Raw genomic sequence first — 21754 nt, forward strand, 5'->3', positions numbered from 1 at the left:
ACTCCTCACTCCTCGGGAGCTAACTGGAATCCGGAACCACAATGACCCCGTGTGAGGAGGCGCCCTGGCCCCTTGCCTCTATCTGCCCCCCTTGCAAAGCTGGCGCCACACTGAGGACCAGACCCTGCGGACACACCCCAACGGTATCTGAACCTGTGGACGTGGTCGCTAAGTGTCCTAGCATTGCCCACAGGACTTGGCCTGTGGCTCCTCATCTTGCCAGTGTTGTCCTATCCACAGTTCTCCTTCTCTGTGGTGAGTGAACGCCACATACCCATCATGCAAAGCCACATCTCTGTCCACGCACGGCAGGGGAGGTGCGGGTCATCGGCTGAGTGTGCTCCACACCAGGCTGAAGCAGAGTGGGATGGTGGGGCACGTCTGAGCAGGAGCCGGCTGTCTGCGCCGTCAGGCCTGGAATTAGAGGCGGCTGGCTTCTAGCCTTCTCCAATTTCATGTGCATTCTGGAGACAAGATTGACCTAGAATGTCTTACGATAACTCGTAATTCTCAACTTCTTTGGTTCTAAGCAAATGATGGTTTGTTTAAACCAGAGAGTGTTTTGCAGCGCTATTAACACAGCATTGGTGGGTTGCACTCGGCCAAGTAGAACTGACTCTTTATCCTCTACCATATCTGTATCCTAGCAAGAGTGGATTTATGTAGACAGCAGGGCGTGGAACTGCACAAACAGCGTGGTCTCGCACATTTTGATGACTGTGGCATCAGCCGTGACCACACAGGCACACACATATGCATCTTGGACGTGGCCTTCCCTGTGGTGCTGAGGTGGAATGTGTACTGCTCTGGTGTAGCACCACGGTTTTAACACCTTAAAGCTTCTGATGCGTTCTGATGCGGTTGAGGAGGAACTTGCTGTAACTAGTGGACAGCATGCTTACCCCCCTTTCTGTGCATTAGAAGTAGGAGAGCATTTCTTAAGGAAATGGGCCAATGTTCACATTTGCCTTTCCTTTCTCTCTCTTTTGTCACTAATTATCCACTAATTCAGATGCTTTTATTTAACAAATATCTGTTTTCTTGGCAGGTGGCAGGCACAGAGGACACAGGAGTGCCCTGCTTCTGGACGGGGATCCTGGCGCCTGGCTGGGTCTTCCTGAGGCTCCGTCTGACCGCCACACCCTCCCTGGAGGTCAGCTGGCTCCCTGCTTTCTCTACGCCTCTGCAGAATTGCTCTGTCGCAGGGCCCGTGTGTTCTGCTGGTGACCGAGGGCAGAGACTGAGGGGAGCATCCTGTGTGTGCCATCCAGGGGAGCCCGCCTGGCCTGTGCTGACTGTGCTTGCTCCGGCCTGCTACCCTGGCCTCCCTCTCCCTGGGCTCTGCTGTGAGCCAGCAGTGTCTGGCTAAATCTCCAGTCAGCAGTTCAGGGAACAACACTGAATTGGTTTTTCCTCCTTGACTTTTTCGTCCTGTTTCCTGAAACGTCTCCATTGCCTGAGACGCTGTTGAAGTGGGTTTCAAAACACTACACAACACAGAATGATGAGCACATTTTTATCTGGATCCAGATTTCAAACTCTGAGAAATAACTTTCTTGCCTTTCTCTCTTTGTCATACTTACCAAATCTTCCAGGGAGAAGATTCTCATTGTGTTGAGAAGCCAGGGGAAGTTTATATCCTAGGTCAGAATCTAACTCCTCTATTTAAGGAATCCAAGTAGGAATGCATATTTAACAGTCTAATAACATTTCATTTTAAGTTGTTGAAAGGCTTACACAATTTTACCTGCTTTCTTTTTTATTTCTGTAAAATTTGGCTTTATAAAGCATTATACTTTTTAAAATAATTCTTTAAATATTTGCGTAGTGCTTTGGCAGTGGGTTTGGAATGAATTCCCTGCTGGTTGGGCACAGGCCTGGCCTCCTTCCATCCCTGATAGAGTGAGCTGCCTTCCTGCACAGGGCTGGGTGGAGCTCCAAGAGGGCAGATATGTTTTTCATGAGAAAAGGAGTATTCAAAGCCACACTTTCCTACGCCGAATGGAGAGGAGTTGTGTCCAAAAGTTGCAGTGATGTCATGCAAGTTTTATCTTGCATCAGCAGCAGTGAGGAAATCCCAGAATTAGTGAGTCTGCTGGTACAGCTGTACCCTGGTTGAAAAGTTCAAACTCAGGACTGGACATTTTCCTGCGTTTTAGAGTTTGCATGAGTGACTGGCTCCCTGCATTCCACACTTCTGAAACACTTGCAAATGTGTCCACTCAAGACATGCAAACTTGTAAATGGGTGCTACCAGTGGTGATTGGACTAGTGTGATTGTCTGCGTTTGGCTTGATTTTGAGATGACTGGGAACTGGTTGACCTTTCAGATGTTGATGGAGGTGGGAAGAAGGAACTTGGAGAGTGGTCTCAGGAGGCAGAGGCTGGGGCCAGGGTGGTCTTCTGCTGGCGCCTAGTTACTGGCACCGCTCTGGAGTCCACCTGAAGGCCCTTGCCCGGCTCCTCAGTCCTGCCAAGGTGTGGAGGACCTTGGCTTCAGAGTTTATTTGTCAGAGCTGGCGATAAAGGCCATCACTCTAAAGCGGAGAGAGGCAAAACAGGCTTGAGTTCTGGGACTTTTATGGGGCAGGCTTAGGAACCAGGGCCCAATGCGGGTGGTTAGGGTTGAGTGGGGATGAGGGAGAGGTAGGTAATGAAGGCCCTTGGGTGGGAAAGCGAAACTTTGTCCTTAAAATGGCGGCTGTCACTTAAGGTGGCCATCCAGATGCTAAGCAAGGACCTGGGAGGAGTCAGACACAGGAGGAGCTCAAATTCAAGGCCAGGAACTTAGGGAGGCCCTCCCTCAAAGAATAAAAGGGGCTGGAGTGTGGCTCAGTGTTAGGGCACTTGCCTAGGTGGGTGAGCTCTGGGCTCAATCCTAGTACCACGCACACACAAAGACACAAAAAGTAAGACGAAAATTTTTAAGAATAAAATAAGCAAAACATGACACAATAGAGACACATAAGTTTATCACAGATGCCAATGTTGTTATTTAAAAAAAAACCCCAAAACTTATGCATAAATTAAGAAATATTTTTAAATGCATCCTAAGATGTTTTAAATTATTCAAGTTCTCTGCAGTGAGGCTCCGTACTAACACAACACTTGCTTGCTTTCCAAGGACATGCTTTTTGTAGCCATCTTTAAAGGTTTGTCCACTCTCAGTCCAGAGGATGAGAGTTAGGTCCTCCACGCTGCATGCGGGACACCTCTGCCCTACAGTGCTCTCCTGCCTCTCCCTCCTCTCCCGTGGTCTCTCCCCTCCTTTCCCTAACTCTCCCCTCCTCTCCCCTCCTTTCCCTACCTCTCCCATTCTCTTCCCTCCTCTCCCTGCCTCTCCCCTCCTCTCTCCTCCTCTTTGCCTCTTTCCACCTCTCCCATCTGCTCCTCTCCTTTCCCCTCCTCTCCCCTCCTCTCCTGCCTCTCCCCTTCTCTCCCCTCCTCTCCCCTCCTCTCCCCTTCCCTCCCCTCCTCTCCCCTCCTCTCCCCTTCCCTCCCCTCCTCTCCCCTCCTCTCCCCTCCTCTCCCCTCCTCTCCCCTCCTCTCCCCTTCCCTCCCCTCCTCTCCCCTCCTCTCCCCTCCTCTCCCCTCCTCTCCCCTTCCCTCCCCTCCTCTCCCCTTCCCTCCCCTCCTCTCCCCTCCTCTCCCCTCCTCTCCCCTCCTCTCCCCTTCCCTCCCCTCCTCTCCCCTCCTCTCCCCTCCCCTCCCCTCCTCTCCCCTCCTCTCCCCTTCCCTCCCCTCCTCTCCCCTCCTCTCCCCTCCTCTCCCCTCCTCTCCCCTTCCCTCCCCTCCCCTCCCCTCCTCTCCCCTCCTCTCCCCTTCCCTCCCCTCCCCTCCCCTCCTCTCCCCTTCCCTCCCCTCCTCTCCCCTCCTCTCCCCTCCTCTCCCCTTCCCTCCCCTCCTCTCCCCTCCTCTCCCGCCTGCAGGAAGCCGTCCCGGGACAGTGATTCTCATTTGCTGGAGCACCATCACAAGCCCCCCAGTGGGTAAGGTTGGGCTACCTTGAAGCGCAGGTCCCTGTGCCCCACAGACCTGCCCTTTTGGGCCGCATCAGGCCCCATGGCAGAGGGACACTGCTTTGCGTTCGGACCCTGCTTGCTCACCGTGTCTTTTCCCTTCTGTTGCACACCTGGAGCTCCCAGACCCAGGGCCGGGTGGAATTCAGGCCGCCCTCTCTCCTATGCACACATTGCTTCCTTGTGGGTAGATTAGTAGGTGTGTTATTTGTAATCCTCGTCTAGCGATGCCTGTGGAAAGTCGACCCACACACTGGACCTGCGGAACCTGGATTCTGAGCTCAGGTGGCCATTGGAAGGGAGGGGAGGAGGTCCCTGCAGCCTCTGGCTCCCAGACTTGGGAGTAAGTGCTACGTGAATTTGATGACCAGCTGGACTCTGGACAGCCTCTTCCAGCAGAGTGACCTGGTGACTCGAGGCCAGCTGGAGAACAGAGTCAGAAGTCCAAGGAAGACATGAAAGACTTCATGCAGACCCTGTCAGACTGGCCACCAGCAGAGAGAGGCGCTCCTTCCTCGTCCCCCCGCCCCAGCCAGCACCCTGGCCGGGTCTGCCTCTCCCTTCTGCTCGGAAGACTGGGTTCGCACTAACTCTTCAAAGGAGGCAGACGAAGCTCTGGAAAGTTCCTTGGCCTCTGAGCTTTCTCACAGAGAAGGCTGGGTGGTTTGACCCAGGTGAACATGATCATGAATGAATACGGCGAGTTAAGGGTTTTCATAACCGTTTTAATCACTCACTGCATCTGAGACTGGAATGCAGCACCACAAAGGAAGGCCCCCGACTGGGATGGCTCTCTGCTAGTGAAAGAGAGGAGTGCAGGGACCGCCACTCTGCTGCGGAGGTTCTGTGGCACCCGCTGCCTGCTCACAGGTCCTCCGACTCTGGCACCGTGGTGTCCTCTGCACACTCAGCAGCTACCACTAGGGGAATATTCTCAGACACCCATCCCTTCGGAGCCCTGTTGAAGGACCGTCGGCCAGAAAGGGGGTTGGCAAAAGCCATGAACCTAGGATCTGTCAGCAGCAGTAGCTCAAAATCTGGAACTTTGAATTTCACCACTTTTGATGCCTTTTCAAATCCTCCAAATGGGGTGGCCACTCTGTGGGAAATGGAGAGAAAAACAAGTAACAATTAATATTCAAAGTTAATAGGGAGCAGTTCACATTCTCAAGGTTGTGTGAGGATGGTCCTGCACTCTCAGTGCACAGTCTCCAGGCTTGGCCTGCCAGGCCAGCTTCCTGGAAGGCCCAGGTCTTTAGATGGAGCTGGGTACGTGCTGAGTTGAAGTACAGTAGTCCAGGCCTCTGCCTGAGCCCGTAGGAATGGTCCTTACCAGGGCCCGTGCTGGCCATGTCCCCTGTTTGAGGTCCCTCCTCCTGCCTTCTTCTGCTGGTCTACACCCGGGGTGGTCCTTTGGAGCCACCCTCCCTTATCCCAATTCTGTAGCCTAGATGGCCCCCAACTTCCTACAGCTTCTTTTTTCAAGTACATGTTTGTCTGGGACATCTGTGAATCACAGATTCTTTGAGGGCAGGGAGCATGGCTTTTGCATCTTTCCATCTTCATCTCAGAAACCTCCGCATTCTCCCACGGCTCTCTCAGTAGCATCCCGCTTCCCTCCACACATTTCTAGTGGGTGGTGCTGATTGATTCATTCAGCAACAGGCACGGTTCTAAGTGCTCAGTGGAGACAGAAGTCGGAGTCTTGGGTGGTCACCAAGGGCAGCCTGAGACAAGAAAGAAACCCAAACATGGCAGAGTGCCTCGCGGTGATGGAGCTGGGCGGACAATCATGATGGGTCCTGTGATCCTGGGCTCCGGCTTCCACGTTCTCAGGACTTCCTGTGGCCTTCCTAGTTAGTTCACATGCTCCTGTCACCAGATAGCACCTTTGAACACCTCAGGAAACCAGATGGGGACTGTGAACGTCCACTCTCCCAGAATGTGAGTAGGCATCAGGGAACTCTCCAGGATGCACAGGAAGCACACGGACAGAACAGGGACACGGCGTCAGATGGTTTCTCTAAATGGAATGAGGTGGGGCAGGGGTGAGGGTCGGGCGAGGCATAAGAGGAACAAAACAGGCTGGCCACAACCTTCTTCAACACATGACATCCTGAACCAGAGGGGAGCAGTGCTGGCTGCGTGCTGAGGAGAAAGGGCTCTGCCTAGGGAGGCCGAGGCAGGAGGGTGGCAAGTTCGAGGCCAGCCCTGCCATTTGGCGAGGTCCTGTCTCAAAACAAAAAATAGAAATAAAAATGGGTGGGGATGTGGTCCCAGGTAGGGTTTACCTGGTTGAACCCCAAAAGAAGAGAGACAAGGCTGACCCAGGATCATCCACGTGCCAAGGTCTTCTCTCCTGAAGGGAGAACGTGGACTCTGTCTCAGGAGACGGGCAGGTTGGTGGCGAGAGTGTGTTCCCGGCCTGGCGGGCAGTGCCCAGGCCTGTGCTTCTCGATTCAGGGACAGACAGTTGGCAAAACCACGCCTTCCTGCAGCCACGCTTAGCACGTGGAGAGACAGAGATGGTCTCAGCTAGCATGGGGGCCGCAGCAGCCGAGCGGGGTTGGAGACAAGCCAGGAGGTCAGGGCCTGCCCAGGGGATGGTAGAACTGGGCATGAGGAGGAGGGGGCTCAGAGGGGCTGTTGGACCACAGAAATGGAGAAGCAGGGGTGAGCGGAATCGGAGCATCAGTGAAGGAAACGGTACCGGGCAGCAAGGGATCCAGGTGGCAGAGGGAGTCCTGACGTTGAGGTGACAGTGATAATGGCAACTGTGCAGTTAGCAGGGAGCCCCGTCCACACAGCCTGGTCCGCTCTCTCCCTGCTGAAGAGCAGTGCTGTGTGTCTGTGCACCTGTCAGGATGACTGTCCTCCGGCTTCCCAGGACGCAGTGGAGGCTGCACCCAGCGACGTCACCGGCTGGTCTGCCACCCCCGGCTGCGGCTCTATTTCAGCAGCGTCTCAAGAGGCTCCTGCGCTGGGCCTGAAACCGTTATTCTGGATATAAGGGAGACGGACTTGGAAAACACCCTGAGGAACCAGCCTGGCCTTGAGGCGCTTTGATAATCGGCTTCGGAGGAAGCGATGAGAGCAAATTTTTGCCCAGTGGATACCACGTGCCAGAGGCCCGCTAACCGCTTCTCGAGCTTTTGGCTCACCCTGGGCTCCTGCTGGGGTGCGTCGTCTGGGGTGGGCCCTGAGACCCCATTCTAGCTGTGGCTGAGGGCTCTTGGTGGCCAGGAGAACAGAGGCAGGTGTGTGATGGTCCCCCAGGAGCAGCCGCAGCCTGCTCTGTCAGTGAGGAAAGGCAACTTTGACTTGAAGCCTGGGTCAGGACCAGCTGCGAAGCGTTAGGGAGCCTCAGGGACCGTGGCAGAATGAGAGCTGGCTCTGCTTGTTCAGAGTCATGAAGAACTGCAAGCCGGGCCCAGCAGGGCCCCTGAGGTGCAGCCCCTCCTGGCCCCCAGCACAGGAGGCTGCAGCAAGCACCTTCAGATTCAAGCCGATTCCATCAGCAGGTCATCGCGGGAGCCCTCCATGGCCTGAAATGACATGTCACTAAAAATGACATGGAAGCCATTCGGCAGGACTGTCTGGCATTGGGAACTCCAGGCAGCACCCTGCTGGGTTGAGACCGCCCACTACCTGTGGCTTCCTACCCAGCTCTGTCTGAGTGCAGCACTGCACCAGAGGTGGGGTGGCCCGCTGGAGCCACACAGCCACACAGTCTCTGGGAGATGGGTGTGGCTGGCCAAGATGCCAATCAACCTGTGACTGCAAGGCAGCCTGAAGCAAGGTCCCACCCACTGAAACCTCGTCCCTGCCTTAGATGTCCTCCAGTAGGGACCAGAGCCACCTTCCTTCTTCTGCTCCAGCTCCTTTGAGGACTGGAAGATGTGTCAAGCGCTCCTCTTGTCTGATTTCTAGCTTTGTCTCTATTTTTTACTATTTCAACTTTCTGTTTCTTAGGCGGCTCACACCTCCTGAGCAGGAATCTACCCTGGTGGGGTGCTGGCCCCTCCGCAATAGATCGTGTGCTCACTGGTGCCAGATAGATTTCACTGATTGCCCCTGATCTTCTGCATCAGAGGAGAAAAGTTCCTGTGCACCCAACCCACGACCCTTCCTTCCTAACAGCTCCTTTCTGTTTTCCTGCAGGCTTGGGGGTGACTTTCTTTCCTATAAATAACAGTGCTCCCATGTCCCATCGCCACCTCCTGCCAGACCGGCAAGGCTGCTGTTTACACAGGGGGCTTTCTCTTTTCTTTGGCACCACTGAGGCAACGTCCTGTTTGAATTTCACTGCCCTCCACACACACGTTAAAGAAAGTCCACCAGCAGAGATACTCAGCCTTCCACAGAGGGACTCAGGGTGAGATTTTTAAGATCTGTGAAAATAATTTCAAGTTTTAGGCCAAGTTTATGAAGCTAAATTTTCCATGGAAAGATCTGAAATGTTCTACTGAAAGATGATGGGCCAGCCCTGTAATTCCCTGAACATTAACTCTTCCAATGCAGGCTTGCCTGACGGACTGGCTCTGGGTCATCAGGTGGCAGGGAACAAGCCAGTCGACTTCAGATCCACAGCCAACAGATGCTTCCTTGTTTCCTTGGACCGATGGGACTTCACTTGCAAAAATGAATTGTGCTCACATACAAAACCCCCATAATCACTGATTATTCTGTAAGGCAAATGGTGGCATAAAATCTAAAATAAACTCTTCTACAGAGTGGCTAAAGCCACACTTTATTTAAAGTTTTCTTGATCCGTGATGTAGGATTTATGCTGTAGATGAGATCATGGAGATCCTCAGAGGTGGAGGGCCACCTTCTGGCCGTACACACAGTGGGGCAGCCCCTTGCTCCCAGTTCACCTTTTCTCATGTTACATGGGTTTGACTTAGAATAAAACTTGAATGTCCTTTAAGGGAGCCCCGGAGCTCAAGGTTGAGTTCAACGCTCACCCCTCATTGCACCTGGAAGCTAGGTTGCATGCAGCCACCCTCGCTGACTTGTGTGTGGCTGGGGCTGCCAGCCTTGCCCTCTCACTCTCCCCGGGGACTATCTGGAAACGACATGTTTCTCTCCCTCCCTCTCTCCCTTTCTCTCTCTTTCTATCTGTTGATCCTCTTTTTTATAAAAATGAAAAAATGCAGCAGAATAAAATCTTAAAGTACTAACATGTTGAATTATCTAAAGATCAGAAGAGAAAATACTTATGCCATGGTACCTTAACCATATTGCAACATCACGTCAGAAACTGAGTCTTGGCCCGGGTGAGTTTCCCATGGTCTTGAGCGGTTAGATGAGCACTGTTGTCTGAGGATAGGGAACAGCCCACTGGGCACCTGGAGAGCGTTCTGACTTGGGTGACGGGGCTGAGCTCTGGACTGTCAAGGTGCTTGGGGCACAGCGAGTGCACAAAGGCTCAGACGTCTTCTGGGGCTATTTTTCTTTCTGAAATAAAGCAGTACTGAAGCCCAGAGGTGTAAAGAAAGCAGAAGTCACTGGAGACGGTCAGGGAGCCCTGCCTGCTGTCCGACGGCCCATGGCTGGCCTGTGACAGCTGACGCCTGTGCTCTGCTGAATGCCCTCACCAGCTGCCATGATCTGCCAGTGACTCTTTGGATTTCCTGTGGACGTGCTCGGGTCCCTGGCCCCAGGGCCGTGTCGTTTTCCGTTCCTCCTGTTGGTGATACTCTTGCCCCCGGTCTAGGAGGGACAGCAAGCACAACTTTTTGAGACGTGTGTGTGTGTGTGTGTGTGTGTGTTTGCTTGGTTGTGACTTTTGCCCCTGGAGGTCATTTCCACTGGGTGTGAATTACCAGCTGTGGCTCTTTGGTGGCTGTGCAGTGCTCTCTTCCCTCTTCTGTGCGGAAGGCAGCCATCCTGTTTTTTCCTGTGCATTGGGAGTCAATGTGCCATTTGTTCCCTGACTCTGGGAGTCCTATTGGCCTGGGTTTGCCCTTCTTGAGGTGCAGCCCTTCTTGGGGTGTAGCACTTTCTGGTATGTAGCACTTCCTGGTGCATGGTACTTCCTGGTGTGTGTACCTTTTGTAGGGCTTCTTGGTGTGAATAGTTCTCGGGTGGGTAGTACCTTTTGGTATGAAGCACTTCCTGGTGTGCAGGACTTCCTGGCGTCTTTACTTCTTGGCATGTTTATTTCCTGGTAGGTGGTACTTCCTGCTGTATAGTGCCTCTTGGGATGCAGTACCTCTTGGTATTCAGTCCTTCCTGGTGTGGAATACTGTTCTGGTGTGGATATGAGGTATCTTCCAAAATCTCATGTGTGAGACAATTCAAGAATTTTGGAGGTGAAAAGATTAGATTATGAAAGCTATAACCTAATTGGTGATTAATGCCCTGATATTAATTAAATGGGTGGTAATTCAGGCAGATAGGGTGTCTCAGGTCACTGGAGATGTGCCTGTGGTGAGCCGAGCTCCTGGTCTGCTACATGGTAGCCATGACCTCCGCTGCTTCCCTCCTCCAAGCCCTTCCACCACGACGCTCTGCCTCACCTCAGGCCCAGAGCCATGGCTTTGGCCAACGATGGACCAAACCTCTGAAACTAGGAGCCAAAACAAACTTTTCCTCCTCTTGTGTTGCTCTTGTCAGGTCTTTAGGACACAGGGACAAAGTTGACACCAAAATTAGTGCCCAGAAGTAGGGTCATTGCTGTGACTGACCTGACAGTGTGGTTCAGAAGCCTTTGGAGCTAGTTTTCAGGGACAGGAATTTTGAAAAGTTCAGAGATGCAAGCTGGAAAAGCTTTAGAATGTTGTAGGTGGGGCTTCATGGGCGATTCTGGTGGAGCTCAGAAGACCAGGATGTTGAGGGTGAGTCTGGGACTGTGAGGTTCCAGAGCAGGAGGAGGACTCTGCTGGAAACTGACTAGAGGGCATCTGTATCATGTCCTGGCTGAGAAGTTGTCGACATTTGCCATATCCTGAGAGTTTCTGTGAGGCTGAATGTAAAGGGGATCTACTAACGAATCTGGTGGAGGAAATTCCAACAGCTCAGTGTTGAGGTAGTTGCATGAATATTTCAACAAATTTACTGTGACATCAGGAACAGAAAACCAAGCAGAGGGATTTGAAAAATGCAGTTTGGCTGGAAAAGTGTAAAACTGGGGCTAAGGAAATTGTAGCCATTAAAGACAGATATTATAGTCATCCAAAAAACCACTGAACACTTCACCCAAAGACAGTAAGAAGATGACTTGAGGCATCTCAGGAGTCGCGTCCACTCAAGGTGTGAGAGTAAAAATTCCCTCAGGAACGGACACTGGGACACCTGCTTGCACAGGGGCTGGGAAGTGGCTCACTGTGCTCAGCCACCAGGCACTTAGAGGCTGCTGCAGCCATGGTCCCAGAGGCGTGGCTACCGCTTGAGATGGCAGCCACCACGAGGTGCTGGTTCTGCAGGAATGTAAGATGCTGGAGTTAGGGGGTCATGGAGTCTTCCCCCAAGATTTGAAAGGCCAGGGAGGCCAGGAAAAGTATGGCAGGGTTGGAGTCCCTGGGGGAAGCCCCTAAGAGGGCAAATAGTGAAGATTGAGAAGGAAGCCAAAGCTGCAGCGGAGACCCCAAGATTAAGAAATGCCAGTAATGTGGGATGTCTGCAAGGAAAGCTGCAGGAACTGGGCACAGACAACCAAGAGGCTGTAACCAGCAAAGCCACAGGCAGAACGTCACAATGCCCCGGGACATGGACCTACAGGACTTGTTGGCCCAGTGGATTTTGGTCTTGCTTTGTCCCCATCCCTCCTTTCTATGCCCTCTCCTTTGTAGTGGAACAGAAATGTCTACTTGTCGCTATACATCAGATGTATATAACTGGCTTCTGATATTGACTCTCCTAGCTAAGAGTTTGCCATGAGTCTCTGCTGAGATTTCAGACTTGGACTTTTAGGCGATGCTGGAGCTGTTAGGATGGTGGGCACTCTTGAGCCTGGACTCGATGTATTTTACATTATGAGAGAGATACAAGCTTTTGAAGCCAGGATCAGAATATTAAGGTTTAGATATGAGGAGTCCCCCAAAAGCTCATATGTAAGACAATGCAAAACTTTCAGAGGTGAAATGATAGTTTATATGAGAGCTGAAACCTACTCAGTGGGCCAACTGGGAGGCAGAGTAGGCCGGCATGGTATGGCTGGGAGAAGTGGGCCACTAGGGAATGTGCCTCTGGGGCTATACTTTGTCCCAGGTGAGTGGAGCTCTGCTTCCTGGTGGCCATGTCCTTCCTGGTGGCCATGTGCTTTCTTCCTCTGTGCCCTTCCACCATGATGCTCTGCTTCACCTTAGGCCCAGAGCTATGGAGTGGCAAGCTGTGGACTGAGCCTCTGAAACCACGAGCCCAATACTCTTCTCCTTCTTCAAGTTATTCTCAGGTCTTTTGGTTGTAGCAATGCAAAGCTGCCTAAAACCATAGTTCTTGGCACGTAATAACTCTTGAAGTACAGCACTTCCTGAGGTGGAGCTCTTCCTGGTGTGCGGCACCACTTGTGCTGTACCTCTTGGTGTGTGGCACCTCTTGGTGTGATATATCTCTTGGTGTGTGGTACCTCTTGGTGTGTAGTACCACTGGTGTGTCCAGTGTCTCTTGGTGTGTGGTACCACTGGTGTGTGGTATCTATTGATGTGCTGTACCTCTTGGTGTGTGGTACCACTGGTGTGCGGTACCTCTTGGTGTGCTGTGACTCTTGGTGTGTGTTACCACTGGTTTGCTGTACCTCTTGGTATGTGGTACCTCTTGATGTGCTGTACCTCTTGGTGTATGGTACCACTGGTTTGCTGTACCTCTTGGTATGCGGTACCTCTTGATGTGCTGTACCTCTTGGTGTATGGTACCACTGGTGTGCAATACCTCTTGGTGTGCGGTACCTCTTGATGTGCTGTACCTCTTGGTGTGAAGTACCTCTTGGTGTGTGGTACCACTGGTTTGCTGTACCTCTTGGTGTGCAGTACCTCTTGCTGTGTGGTACCACTTGTGTGCTGTACCTCTTGGTGTGTGGTACCTCTTGATGTGTGGTACCACTGGTGTGCTGTACCTCTTGGTGTGTGGTACCTCTTGGTGTGCTGTACCTCTTGGTGTGAAGTACCTCTTGGTGTGTGGTACCACTGGTTTGCTGTACCTCTTGGTGTGCTGTACCTCTTGCTGTGTGGTACCACTGGTTTGCTGTACCTCTTGGTGTGCTGTACCTCTTGACATGTGGTACCACTGGTGTGCTGTACCTCTTGGTGTGCGGTACCACTGGTGTGCAATACCTCTTGGTGTGCGGTACCTCTTGATGTGTGGTACCACTGGTGTGCCGTACCTTTTGGTGTGCTGTACCTCTGATGTGCGCTACTTCTTATATACACGACCTCTTGAACCTGAGGCTAGAAGCTTTTTGTCAACTTTGGAAACTTCTTGTCTGCTAATTCTCCCTCTCCTTCTGGAGTCTCAGTCACACACACCATCTGCGTTGTTACTGCTCTATGTGTGTCAGCTGCTGCCTTTTGAATCCTGTTCTATGTTCAGAACATTTCCCTGTATTATGGTACGAGTGTAGCCCTTAGCCGCGGCTAGTCCGCTATTCAATCCAGGCACTGAGTTTTAAAGCATCTCTATCATTCTGTCCAACAAGTGCACAAGCCTCGTAAACACACTCGGCATGTGTGAAATGAACAGCCTGGAAGTTGTGCACACATGCACAGCTTCCACAGCTTGAGGTGTCCCTGCTCGATCACAACCCCTCCACTCCTGGCCGTGGTCAGTGTTTTGACCTTCATGGTAACATAGACTTATATGATATTTCTAAAATTGGAATGAAACAAGTCATTCCAAAAGGACCAACTCTGTGATTCCTCACAAAGAAAGGACTGAACTGCTGAGGGCCATTACCAAGTAGGAATGACGCATCGAAATTTCCTTGAAACAGCAATTCTTTATTCCCGAACTCACACCGGCCTCCACACACGTTCTGGGGCAATCCCAGTTCTGCTGCCACCCAATTCACCTCCTCCACGAGGCTTTCTTCCCAAAGTGCTCTCTGAATCTCACGAGAACTCAACGGGAGCTCAGGCAGCAGGAACGCCCTAATTCCAGCAGCAATAATCCTCAACATCGAACTTCCCTAAAACCCAAGGTCTTAAACTGGGAACGCCCTTAACCCAAGGAGCGGGATACTTCCTCAAACTGCAGGACACACCCTAATCCTGGATCCACCCTGGTCGTTGAGCAGGGTCACCTTTCTCAAACACACATGCAAGGTCAACAGCGAAATTAACATGGGGTACGCTGGCAAGGAAATTTCGATGCGTCATTCCTACTTGGTAATGGCCCTCAGCATTGAACATGGTGAAAATCACAATCAGAAAGCAGGATGCGGCTACAGGACCAGGGGGGAGCTGTCATTCATGGTGTGGATTCAGGTTTTGGGGGAGGGAGTACCTGGAGATGTGGTGGTCCTGGCAGCAAGTCAGGCTGAACTTGGTCAGTACTGCCGACTGTGCACTTAGGAAGGGTTAAGATGGTAAGATGAGAGTGTGTTTTGCCACAGTAAAGAAGATGAAGGAAAAGCCAGTAGAGAGGAAAGGACTTGAGTCTGTGTTCCATCCTGCTTCCTGCTGTGAGGGCCCTGGGTCTAGAGGAGGACCAGGGCCAGCCTGGGGGTGTGCAGGGCAGCCTCAGTCCTGGCTCTGGGGCCTCCCCTCCAGGGTGAGGGACCTGCAGGGCTTCCAGCAGGACGCGCAGCCCGAGAAGGATGATGTGAAAGGTGTGCTCTGTTGGTACCCAGGATATTACCCAGCAGTCCTCCAGGGCCGGGTTCATGTCTGCACTTCCTGTCCTCCAGGATGTTACCCAGCAGTCCTCCAGGGCTGGGTTCATGTCTGCACTTCCTGTCCTCTAGGATGTTACAGCAGTCCTCCAGGGCCTGGGGTTCACATCTGTACTTCCTGTCCTCCAGGATGTTACCCACAGTTCTCCAGGGCCTGGGGTTCATGTCTGCACTTTCTGTCCTCCAGGATGTACCCAGCAGTCCTCCAGGGCCTGGGGTTCACATCTGTACTTCCTGTCCTCTAGGATGTTACCCACAGTTCTTCAGGGCCTGGGGTTCACATCTGTACTTCCTGTCCTCTAGGATGTTACCCACAGTTCTCCAGGGCCTGGGGTTCACATCTGTACTTCCTGTCCTCCAGGGCCGGGTTCATGTCTGCACTTCCTGTCCTCCAGGATGTTACCCACAGTTCTCCAGGGCCTGGGTTCATGTCTCACTTCCTGTCCTCCAGGATGTTACAGCAGTCCTCCAGGGCCTTGGGTTCACATCTGAGCTTCCTGTCCTCCAAGATGTTACCCACAGTCCTCCAGGGCTTGGGGCTCATTTCTGAGCGTTCTGTCCTCTAGGATGTTACCCACAGTCCTCCAGGGCCTGGGATTCATATCTGAGCTTCCTGTCCTCCAGGATATTACCCAGCAGTCCTCCAGGGCCTGGGGTTTTCCTGTCCTCCAGGATGTTACCAGCAGTCCTCCAGGGCCTGGGGTTCATGTCTGCACTTCCTGTCCTCCATGATGTTACAGCAGTGCTCCAGGGCCTGGGGTTCACGTTTACACTTCCTGTCCTCTAGGATACCCACCGTTTCCAGGGCCTGGGGTTCATGTCTATACTTCCTGTCCTCCAGGATGTTATCCAGCAGTCCTTCAGGGTCTGGGGTGCCTGTCTGCACTTCCTGTCCTACAGGAATTTACCCACAGTCCTCCAGGGCCTGGGGTTCATGTCTTCACTTCCTGTCCTCCAGGATACCCAGAGTTCTCCAAGGCCTGGGGTTCATGTCTATACTTCCTGTCCTCTAGGATGTACCCAGCAGTCCTCCAGGGCCTGGGGTTCACATCTGCTCCTCCTGTCCTCCAAGATACCCACTGTCCTCCAGGGCTGGGGTTCATGTCTATACTTCCTGTCCTCTAGGATGTTACCCAGAGTTCTCCAAGGCCTGGGGTTCATGTCTGCACTTTCTGTCCTCCAGGATGTACCCAGCAGTCCTCCAGGGCCTGGGGTTCACATCTGTACTTCCTGTCCTCTAGGATGTTACCCACAGTTCTTCAGGGCCTGGGGTTCACATCTGTACTTCCTGTCCTCCAGGGCCGGGTTCATGTCTGCACTTCCTGTCCTCCAGGATGTTACCCACAGTCCTCCAGGGCCTGGGGTTCACATCTGTACTTTCTGTCCTCTAGGATGTTACCCACAGTTCTCCAGGGCCTGGGGTTCACATCTGCACTTCCTGTCCTCCAGGGCCGGGTTCATGTCTGCACTTCCTGTCCTCCAGGATGTTACCCAGCAGTTCTCCAGGGCCTGGGGTTCCCGTCTGCACTTCCTGTCCTCCAGGTCCTCGGTATTCCAGACCCTCTTCCCTGATAGCCTTTCAATCATTTAAAAAATTTTGCACAACGTTTCTAGTTGTTTTATGACGTTCTCCTGCGGCTGGAAAGGAAGTCCTACCTGTGGCGTATTCTCCCTCCCAGCAAGCCTTTACTGCAGAGGTGGTCTGCTTTGCTAGATGGTGAGCAGTGCACAGCCTGGAGCTCCTAGCACCTCGTGAGCGTGCCGTGGGTGCAGCTTACATGCTGGCTTTTCTTGTGGGGTGAGTTGGAGTGTCAGAGGTGGCTTACTCTAAGGTGAATGTCATGTAACCAAAGACTGGATTGTAACAATTCAAATAACCACCATCTCATGGGAATTACGAGGAAAGAACCACGGAAAACGGTCGCCATTATGCACACCGCTCCTACAGAAGGGACGTGTCCCCGCAGCACTGGTTTTGGTTTGTGCGTGTGCTGCAATCCTGGGCCGTTAGGTTTATGGGTGACCTTTCATCTGGCCTAAAGCCTGCAAGAAAATCAATTGGAGCCTGCAGTTACGTGGGAGCTCTCCCAACCCCACGAGTTATTTCTGAAAATTCAAACAGCATTGTCATTTGAAGCAACATCTAAACTACTACCAATCTGTTAATAAAATAACATTTTTAAAGTGTGAGTGGTGATCTTGATTTCTAACAAGGCAAATTCCAGAATCATTTCTTTCATTTTCTTACTAACCTTAGAAGACATCCAATATTTCTCCATAGATTCTCTTCTTAATACAAAGGCCCTTTTCCCCAGAGACACGGGTGGTGTGATTGTGAGGTCTTGGTGTCTGGTGTGCCCACTGTGCTGGGCCCAGGCTTACCTGTTAAAGCTCCTGTAGTCCTGCAGCTGCGCCTTGCCCTCAGGCTGGAAGAATTTGGGGTGTAGTGCCTCCAGCAGCTCAGGGTCGCCAATGGCCTGCTCCCAGGGAGACTGGTAGTACTTGGGCACGGCCGTGGTGTTGAACCTCTCAGGAGGGATCTCCTTCAGTGGTCCAGAATAGCCTGGGAAGAGCAAGCACAAGCAGATGGTGCCCAGGGCTCAGCCCCTGCTGGGCCTCCCCTGCGACTTTTCATGCCCGGGTGAATTAAGGCAGGTTGTCCCCTCGTGGTGCCTCGGAGAGCAGCAGTCTGATGCTGCTAGGCTATTGGAGCTGTGCCCCTTCCATCAACTTGCAGTGGACCTTAGACCCTGCAATATTTAAAAATGGGCTCTAGGGAAGTGCAGTGAGGACAGAAGTCCCTCCTCCCCCAGTGGACCCTGGAGGTGACCTGTCTCGCACCTGGGCAGTGCAGAAGCTGCAGGAAGGTGGACCCCTCTCCTCACCCCTGGGCGCCCGTCCCTTCTCTACCTTGGTTTTCCAGGGTCTCACCCCCTGTTCTGTGTCTGGCCTTCACCACCCTCACTCATGCCTCCCCCAAAGCTACCAGTGTTCTGCAAGTACCATTTCAGAACCACCAGGCCACGGTGAGGCCACCGAGGGCATTCTTGCCTCCTGGGTTCAGCTGGCTGCTTGGGTCTGCACCTGCCCCACCCAGCCCTGCCCTCAGGTTCTGCCTCCCCAGTTGGTGGCTCTGCTGCGGGCTTCCCGAGGCTCCTCCCGAGCTCTGAGGTGTCTTGCTTGCCTCCATGTTCCCTCGCTCTGAGACAGCAGTCTCCTCTGCTCACCTTTCCTTGGCAGGTACCGCCCTAGGCATCGCCTGTGAGGGGCCACTCGGGGAGGCTCCAGCCCCCACCCCCACCCCCGGGCTCGGTGGCCCCCAGAGCTCCTCCTCAGACTATCCACGCTGTCTGAAGGAGTCCATCTACACTCATGGCCTTTATTGATCCTCAGATGGACGATTCCAGCTTTGCTTTTGATCTCCAAGCTGCTCTGTTTCTCCAAATGAATGTTTCATGGTGCCCTGACCTGACTACGGGTCTGGACCCCAGGCAGCCATTTCTAGATCCGTCATCAGAGAAAATGTCAGTACTGCCCGCAGACGACATGACAGTATCACCCTGAACATCCTCATCCTCAGCAGATCACTACCAACTGCACAAAAGCAGTGGCCCTCGAATGATTTGCATTCATGAATCACCTGGGCACTGTTTAAAATGTAGGTGGGGTGCAGGTACAGCCCAGGGCAGGGCACTTGCTCGGCACACAGGAGGCCTGGGTTCCATCCCAGCACCACAATAAATAAGTAAGTGCGATGCCGGTAACTGGCTCTGTCCCCCAGCCCCCGGGCTTCAGTAAGTCTCAGGTACAGCCCACACGTGTCCAGCAGACACCCAGGCAGACCTTATGCCGTAGTCTGTGGACAGAACAGTGAGTGACTTTCCTCTCCTGTCCACTTCCTGTCCTGCTGCCCAGCTCAGGCCATCTGTTTCTGCCAGGGCTCTTGGGGCAACCTTCACACTGCTGCTTCACTCTTGGCCCTCTCTCTGCAGGCCACCTCCCCCAGCTGCCTTGGTGCCCTTCAGAACCCCAGGTCTGAGCCTCCCTGCTTCCTGCCTGCCACCTGGTCTGCTGCCACTCTCTCCTCCTCACACGCCCCTGCGCTGCAGCCCTCTGCCAGCCCTTGGGTCAGTTGTGCCCCCCTGGAAGGTCCTGCCTAATTCTTGTCACGTGAACGCTCCTATTGGGGGTCTGGCTGAGGTCACCTCTCCTCTGTGGCCACCCCTGTTTCCCTGGGAAGCGGTCTCCCTCCCTGTCTTCATTGGCCACCACCTCAACGCTGTGTCCTCCCTTCCTGGGTCACCTGAGGGTGGGCCTGTGAGGTGGAGCGTTAGGTTTATGAGGCCTGGGCCTTCCTCGCAGACCCCACCCGTGCTGTACTTCTGCACACTTTGTCCCCTGTTAGCAGCGATCCTGTGACTGTGACCCCAGTGTAGAGTCACCTTGAGTTTCATTTTCCTCCAGCTGTGTGCAGACACTTCTGAAGATGTCTGCCTCAGGCTCATACTCATTGTCAGGGCTTCCTAATAATCCACTGAGTTAAGGGACCACAATTTATGTAATAGTTTCCCATTTTTGAACATTCAGGATTTTCCAGGTTTTTTTATAGGGACAATTAATAACTTTTTCATTTTTGGCTAAATTATTTATAGGAAATGTGCATACGTCTAACCTCTCAGTAATGTGACAATTCAGCAATACTACATATGTGTGTGCATGTATATAGTATATATAAACATTTATGCATATGTGTATATTCATGCACATATGCGTATATATACATATATATGTGGGTATATGAAATGTTTCTTATTTGTTTTTAAAGCACATTTCTAATATAATTGATTTCAAATAAAGACATTTTAGCTCTACAGTATCGTGGCATTATAATACTCTATTGATTGAGAAACACTGGCTTTTGGATGCATAGTTGTTAACCAATAAAAACTACTTTTCTGAGTTGGATTAAGCTATAGTTCGCCTCCTGAAGTTGCGATTTCAACTCACCAGCCAACAAGTCAGCCTCTCGTATTCCTGCTTCATAACCAACTCCCCAGCCCCTCTGAACTTGCCCTCTCCCTGCTCTGTTTTCACAGACGTTTTCTAGATTTTAATAAGTGGATACTTAGCTTTAAGTAGCTACAGGAACTTGCACTTTCAATCCCTGTCCTTGGCATGGGTCCACGTGTACATGTAACCCGTTCCTGATGGTAGTGGGACGCACACACAGTGGGGACCTTTGTGCAGACTGCATGCATTATGGATGTGCCCCTGTCCCCAAGGTCTGCTGCAGTGGCCCTTGGGGGTGGGGCCCAACTCTATCCACTCTGCAATGCATTGTATAGAGTGATGAGCTTATAATCAACGTCCTAAGTGCCAAGAGCCCCAGGTGATGGCAGATGAACTGTCCCTTCCCCCATCCCGTCTGCTCCCGTTTCCATTCAACAAACAAACAAATAAACAAGGAAAAAAAAAAAACACTCCAAACACTGGAAAGCAGCAGGCCAAAGCTCTTCTGCTGCAATGTGGGGTGAAAAGTGGCTGCTGAGGCTGATCAGGGTGCTGGTTAGGAACCCGGCCCTGGCCCTGTGCCTGGCTGGCCTGCTGGGAAGTCCTCACTGCGTTCCTAAGAATGCCGCAGGCAGGCCCCAGCTCAGCAGGCTGAGGTTCCCTGTGCATTTGGATAAGATTTAATGTCTGACAGTTGGTTCAGTTATGTATTTGCAAAAATACTACTCTATTGGTACCCTTTGAGAAAAATCCTCTAACCGCTTTTGCTAAATCTACTGTTTATTTTGTGAGAAATGACAGGCATTGCTAACTTCAAAATAAAATTATCTAAAATTTTAAGAATCCATTTTGTTCATTACTCTTGAGGAAATATTGGGAGTTACTCTCTAAATAGGCAGTATTTGATTTTTCTGGTAGGTCTCCTACGCGGTATCTAGTGGTGATTCTAAATCATATGGACTAGAAGAATAGGGTTTGCCTCTTTCAAGGGGAGGGACACAGAGGAGCCCTTGGGGGGCTGCACGAGGCCACTAGATGTTTCGCACCATCCCTTTAGGTCCGAGTGTGCACACTTATGCTAACTCACTCACAAGCAGGTGTCTAATGAGAACAGCTGATTCATTTAACGCAGGCTCCCAAGGCCTGGGTCTGACCTCAGGCAGGCAGTTCCACCATTCTGACCCTGAGGTCAGTTACCTGGAGCCAGGCTCTCTGGGTTGGGAGGGCTCCGCGGATCCGGGGTGTTGGGAGGCGTCAGGGGGGCCTGCTGGGAGCCCCCCTCCAGGATGCTCCCATCCAGCTTCCCGTTCTGCATAGCGAGGCTGTGCTGCGTTGATAAAAGGAGAGTCTGTTGAGAACGCTCAAACGCGGGTCACCCTCCCCGGCACGGCGGAGCTTCACCCAGGCCATTGCTCCTGAGCATGCTCCTGTGCCCGACCCAGACCTGCCTGTAACGAGCCCTGCTGTGCGCCAGGTCTGCCCCTGGGCTTCACGTCCATCACTCAAGTCCAGGTCGAGCCTTCCTGTGAGGCCAGTGGCCGTGATTCCTGATGGGCACTAGTTGAATGATGTGGAGCTCTCTGGCCAAATACTGGACTTAGGGTCTCTTGTATTACCCTTGTATTTTGTAGCTGGGCTTTGGATTCTTTACTATGTAAAAATTTAAATTTTAATATGAAATTTGAATAGTAGTTGCACATACCAAATCCTCCCCCCACCAACAGAAGGAACAGTCACACTATTAATGCATGAATTTACAAAGGAAAACTTTTAGAAAATAAAACACTTAAAAGAGATGGTTGTCTCAGGTTTTAAATGAATTATTTTGGTATTACAATTTGTATTTCTTCTACGGCAATGATCTACTACCTTAAAACTTTGCATTTAAAAAGAG

The 21754-nt window shown here is 52.1% G+C and overlaps 2 protein-coding genes across 6 annotated transcripts in view; both read right to left on the reverse strand.

Moving 5' to 3' along the window:
• Positions 1–4723: 4723 nt before the first annotated feature.
• MYOZ2 (myozenin 2) overlaps positions 4724–21754 on the reverse strand; it is a 34460-nt gene continuing 17429 nt past the window's right edge. For 4 of the 5 annotated variants that reach the window (XM_081304029.1, XM_081304028.1, XM_081304031.1 and 1 more), the window contains 3 exons: positions 21058–21187; positions 17233–17413; positions 4724–5118 (listed from right to left, as the gene is read on the reverse strand). In XM_081304029.1, the coding sequence (XP_081160155.1) occupies positions 4884–5118; positions 17233–17413; positions 21058–21187 (546 nt within the window). In that variant the 3' untranslated portion in view covers positions 4724–4883. Of the gene's footprint in view, positions 5119–9252; positions 9480–17232; positions 17414–21057; positions 21188–21754 lie in introns of all 5 variants that reach the window. The other variant, XR_014023282.1, reaches the window with a different exon arrangement.
• Positions 9486–13801, reverse strand: LOC308654275 (uncharacterized protein; the record flags this gene model as incomplete). The annotated part of the gene is made up of 4 exons (XM_081303473.1): positions 9486–12626; positions 12677–12910; positions 12945–13402; positions 13796–13801. The coding sequence occupies 4 exons, from the start codon at positions 13799–13801 to the stop codon at positions 12323–12325; spliced, it is 1002 nt and encodes a 333-aa protein (XP_081159599.1). The 3' UTR covers positions 9486–12322.

This window comes from Spermophilus citellus (genome assembly GCF_964194105.1).
Source record: "Spermophilus citellus genome assembly, chromosome: 8".
Classification (NCBI taxonomy): domain Eukaryota; kingdom Metazoa; phylum Chordata; class Mammalia; order Rodentia; family Sciuridae; genus Spermophilus; species Spermophilus citellus.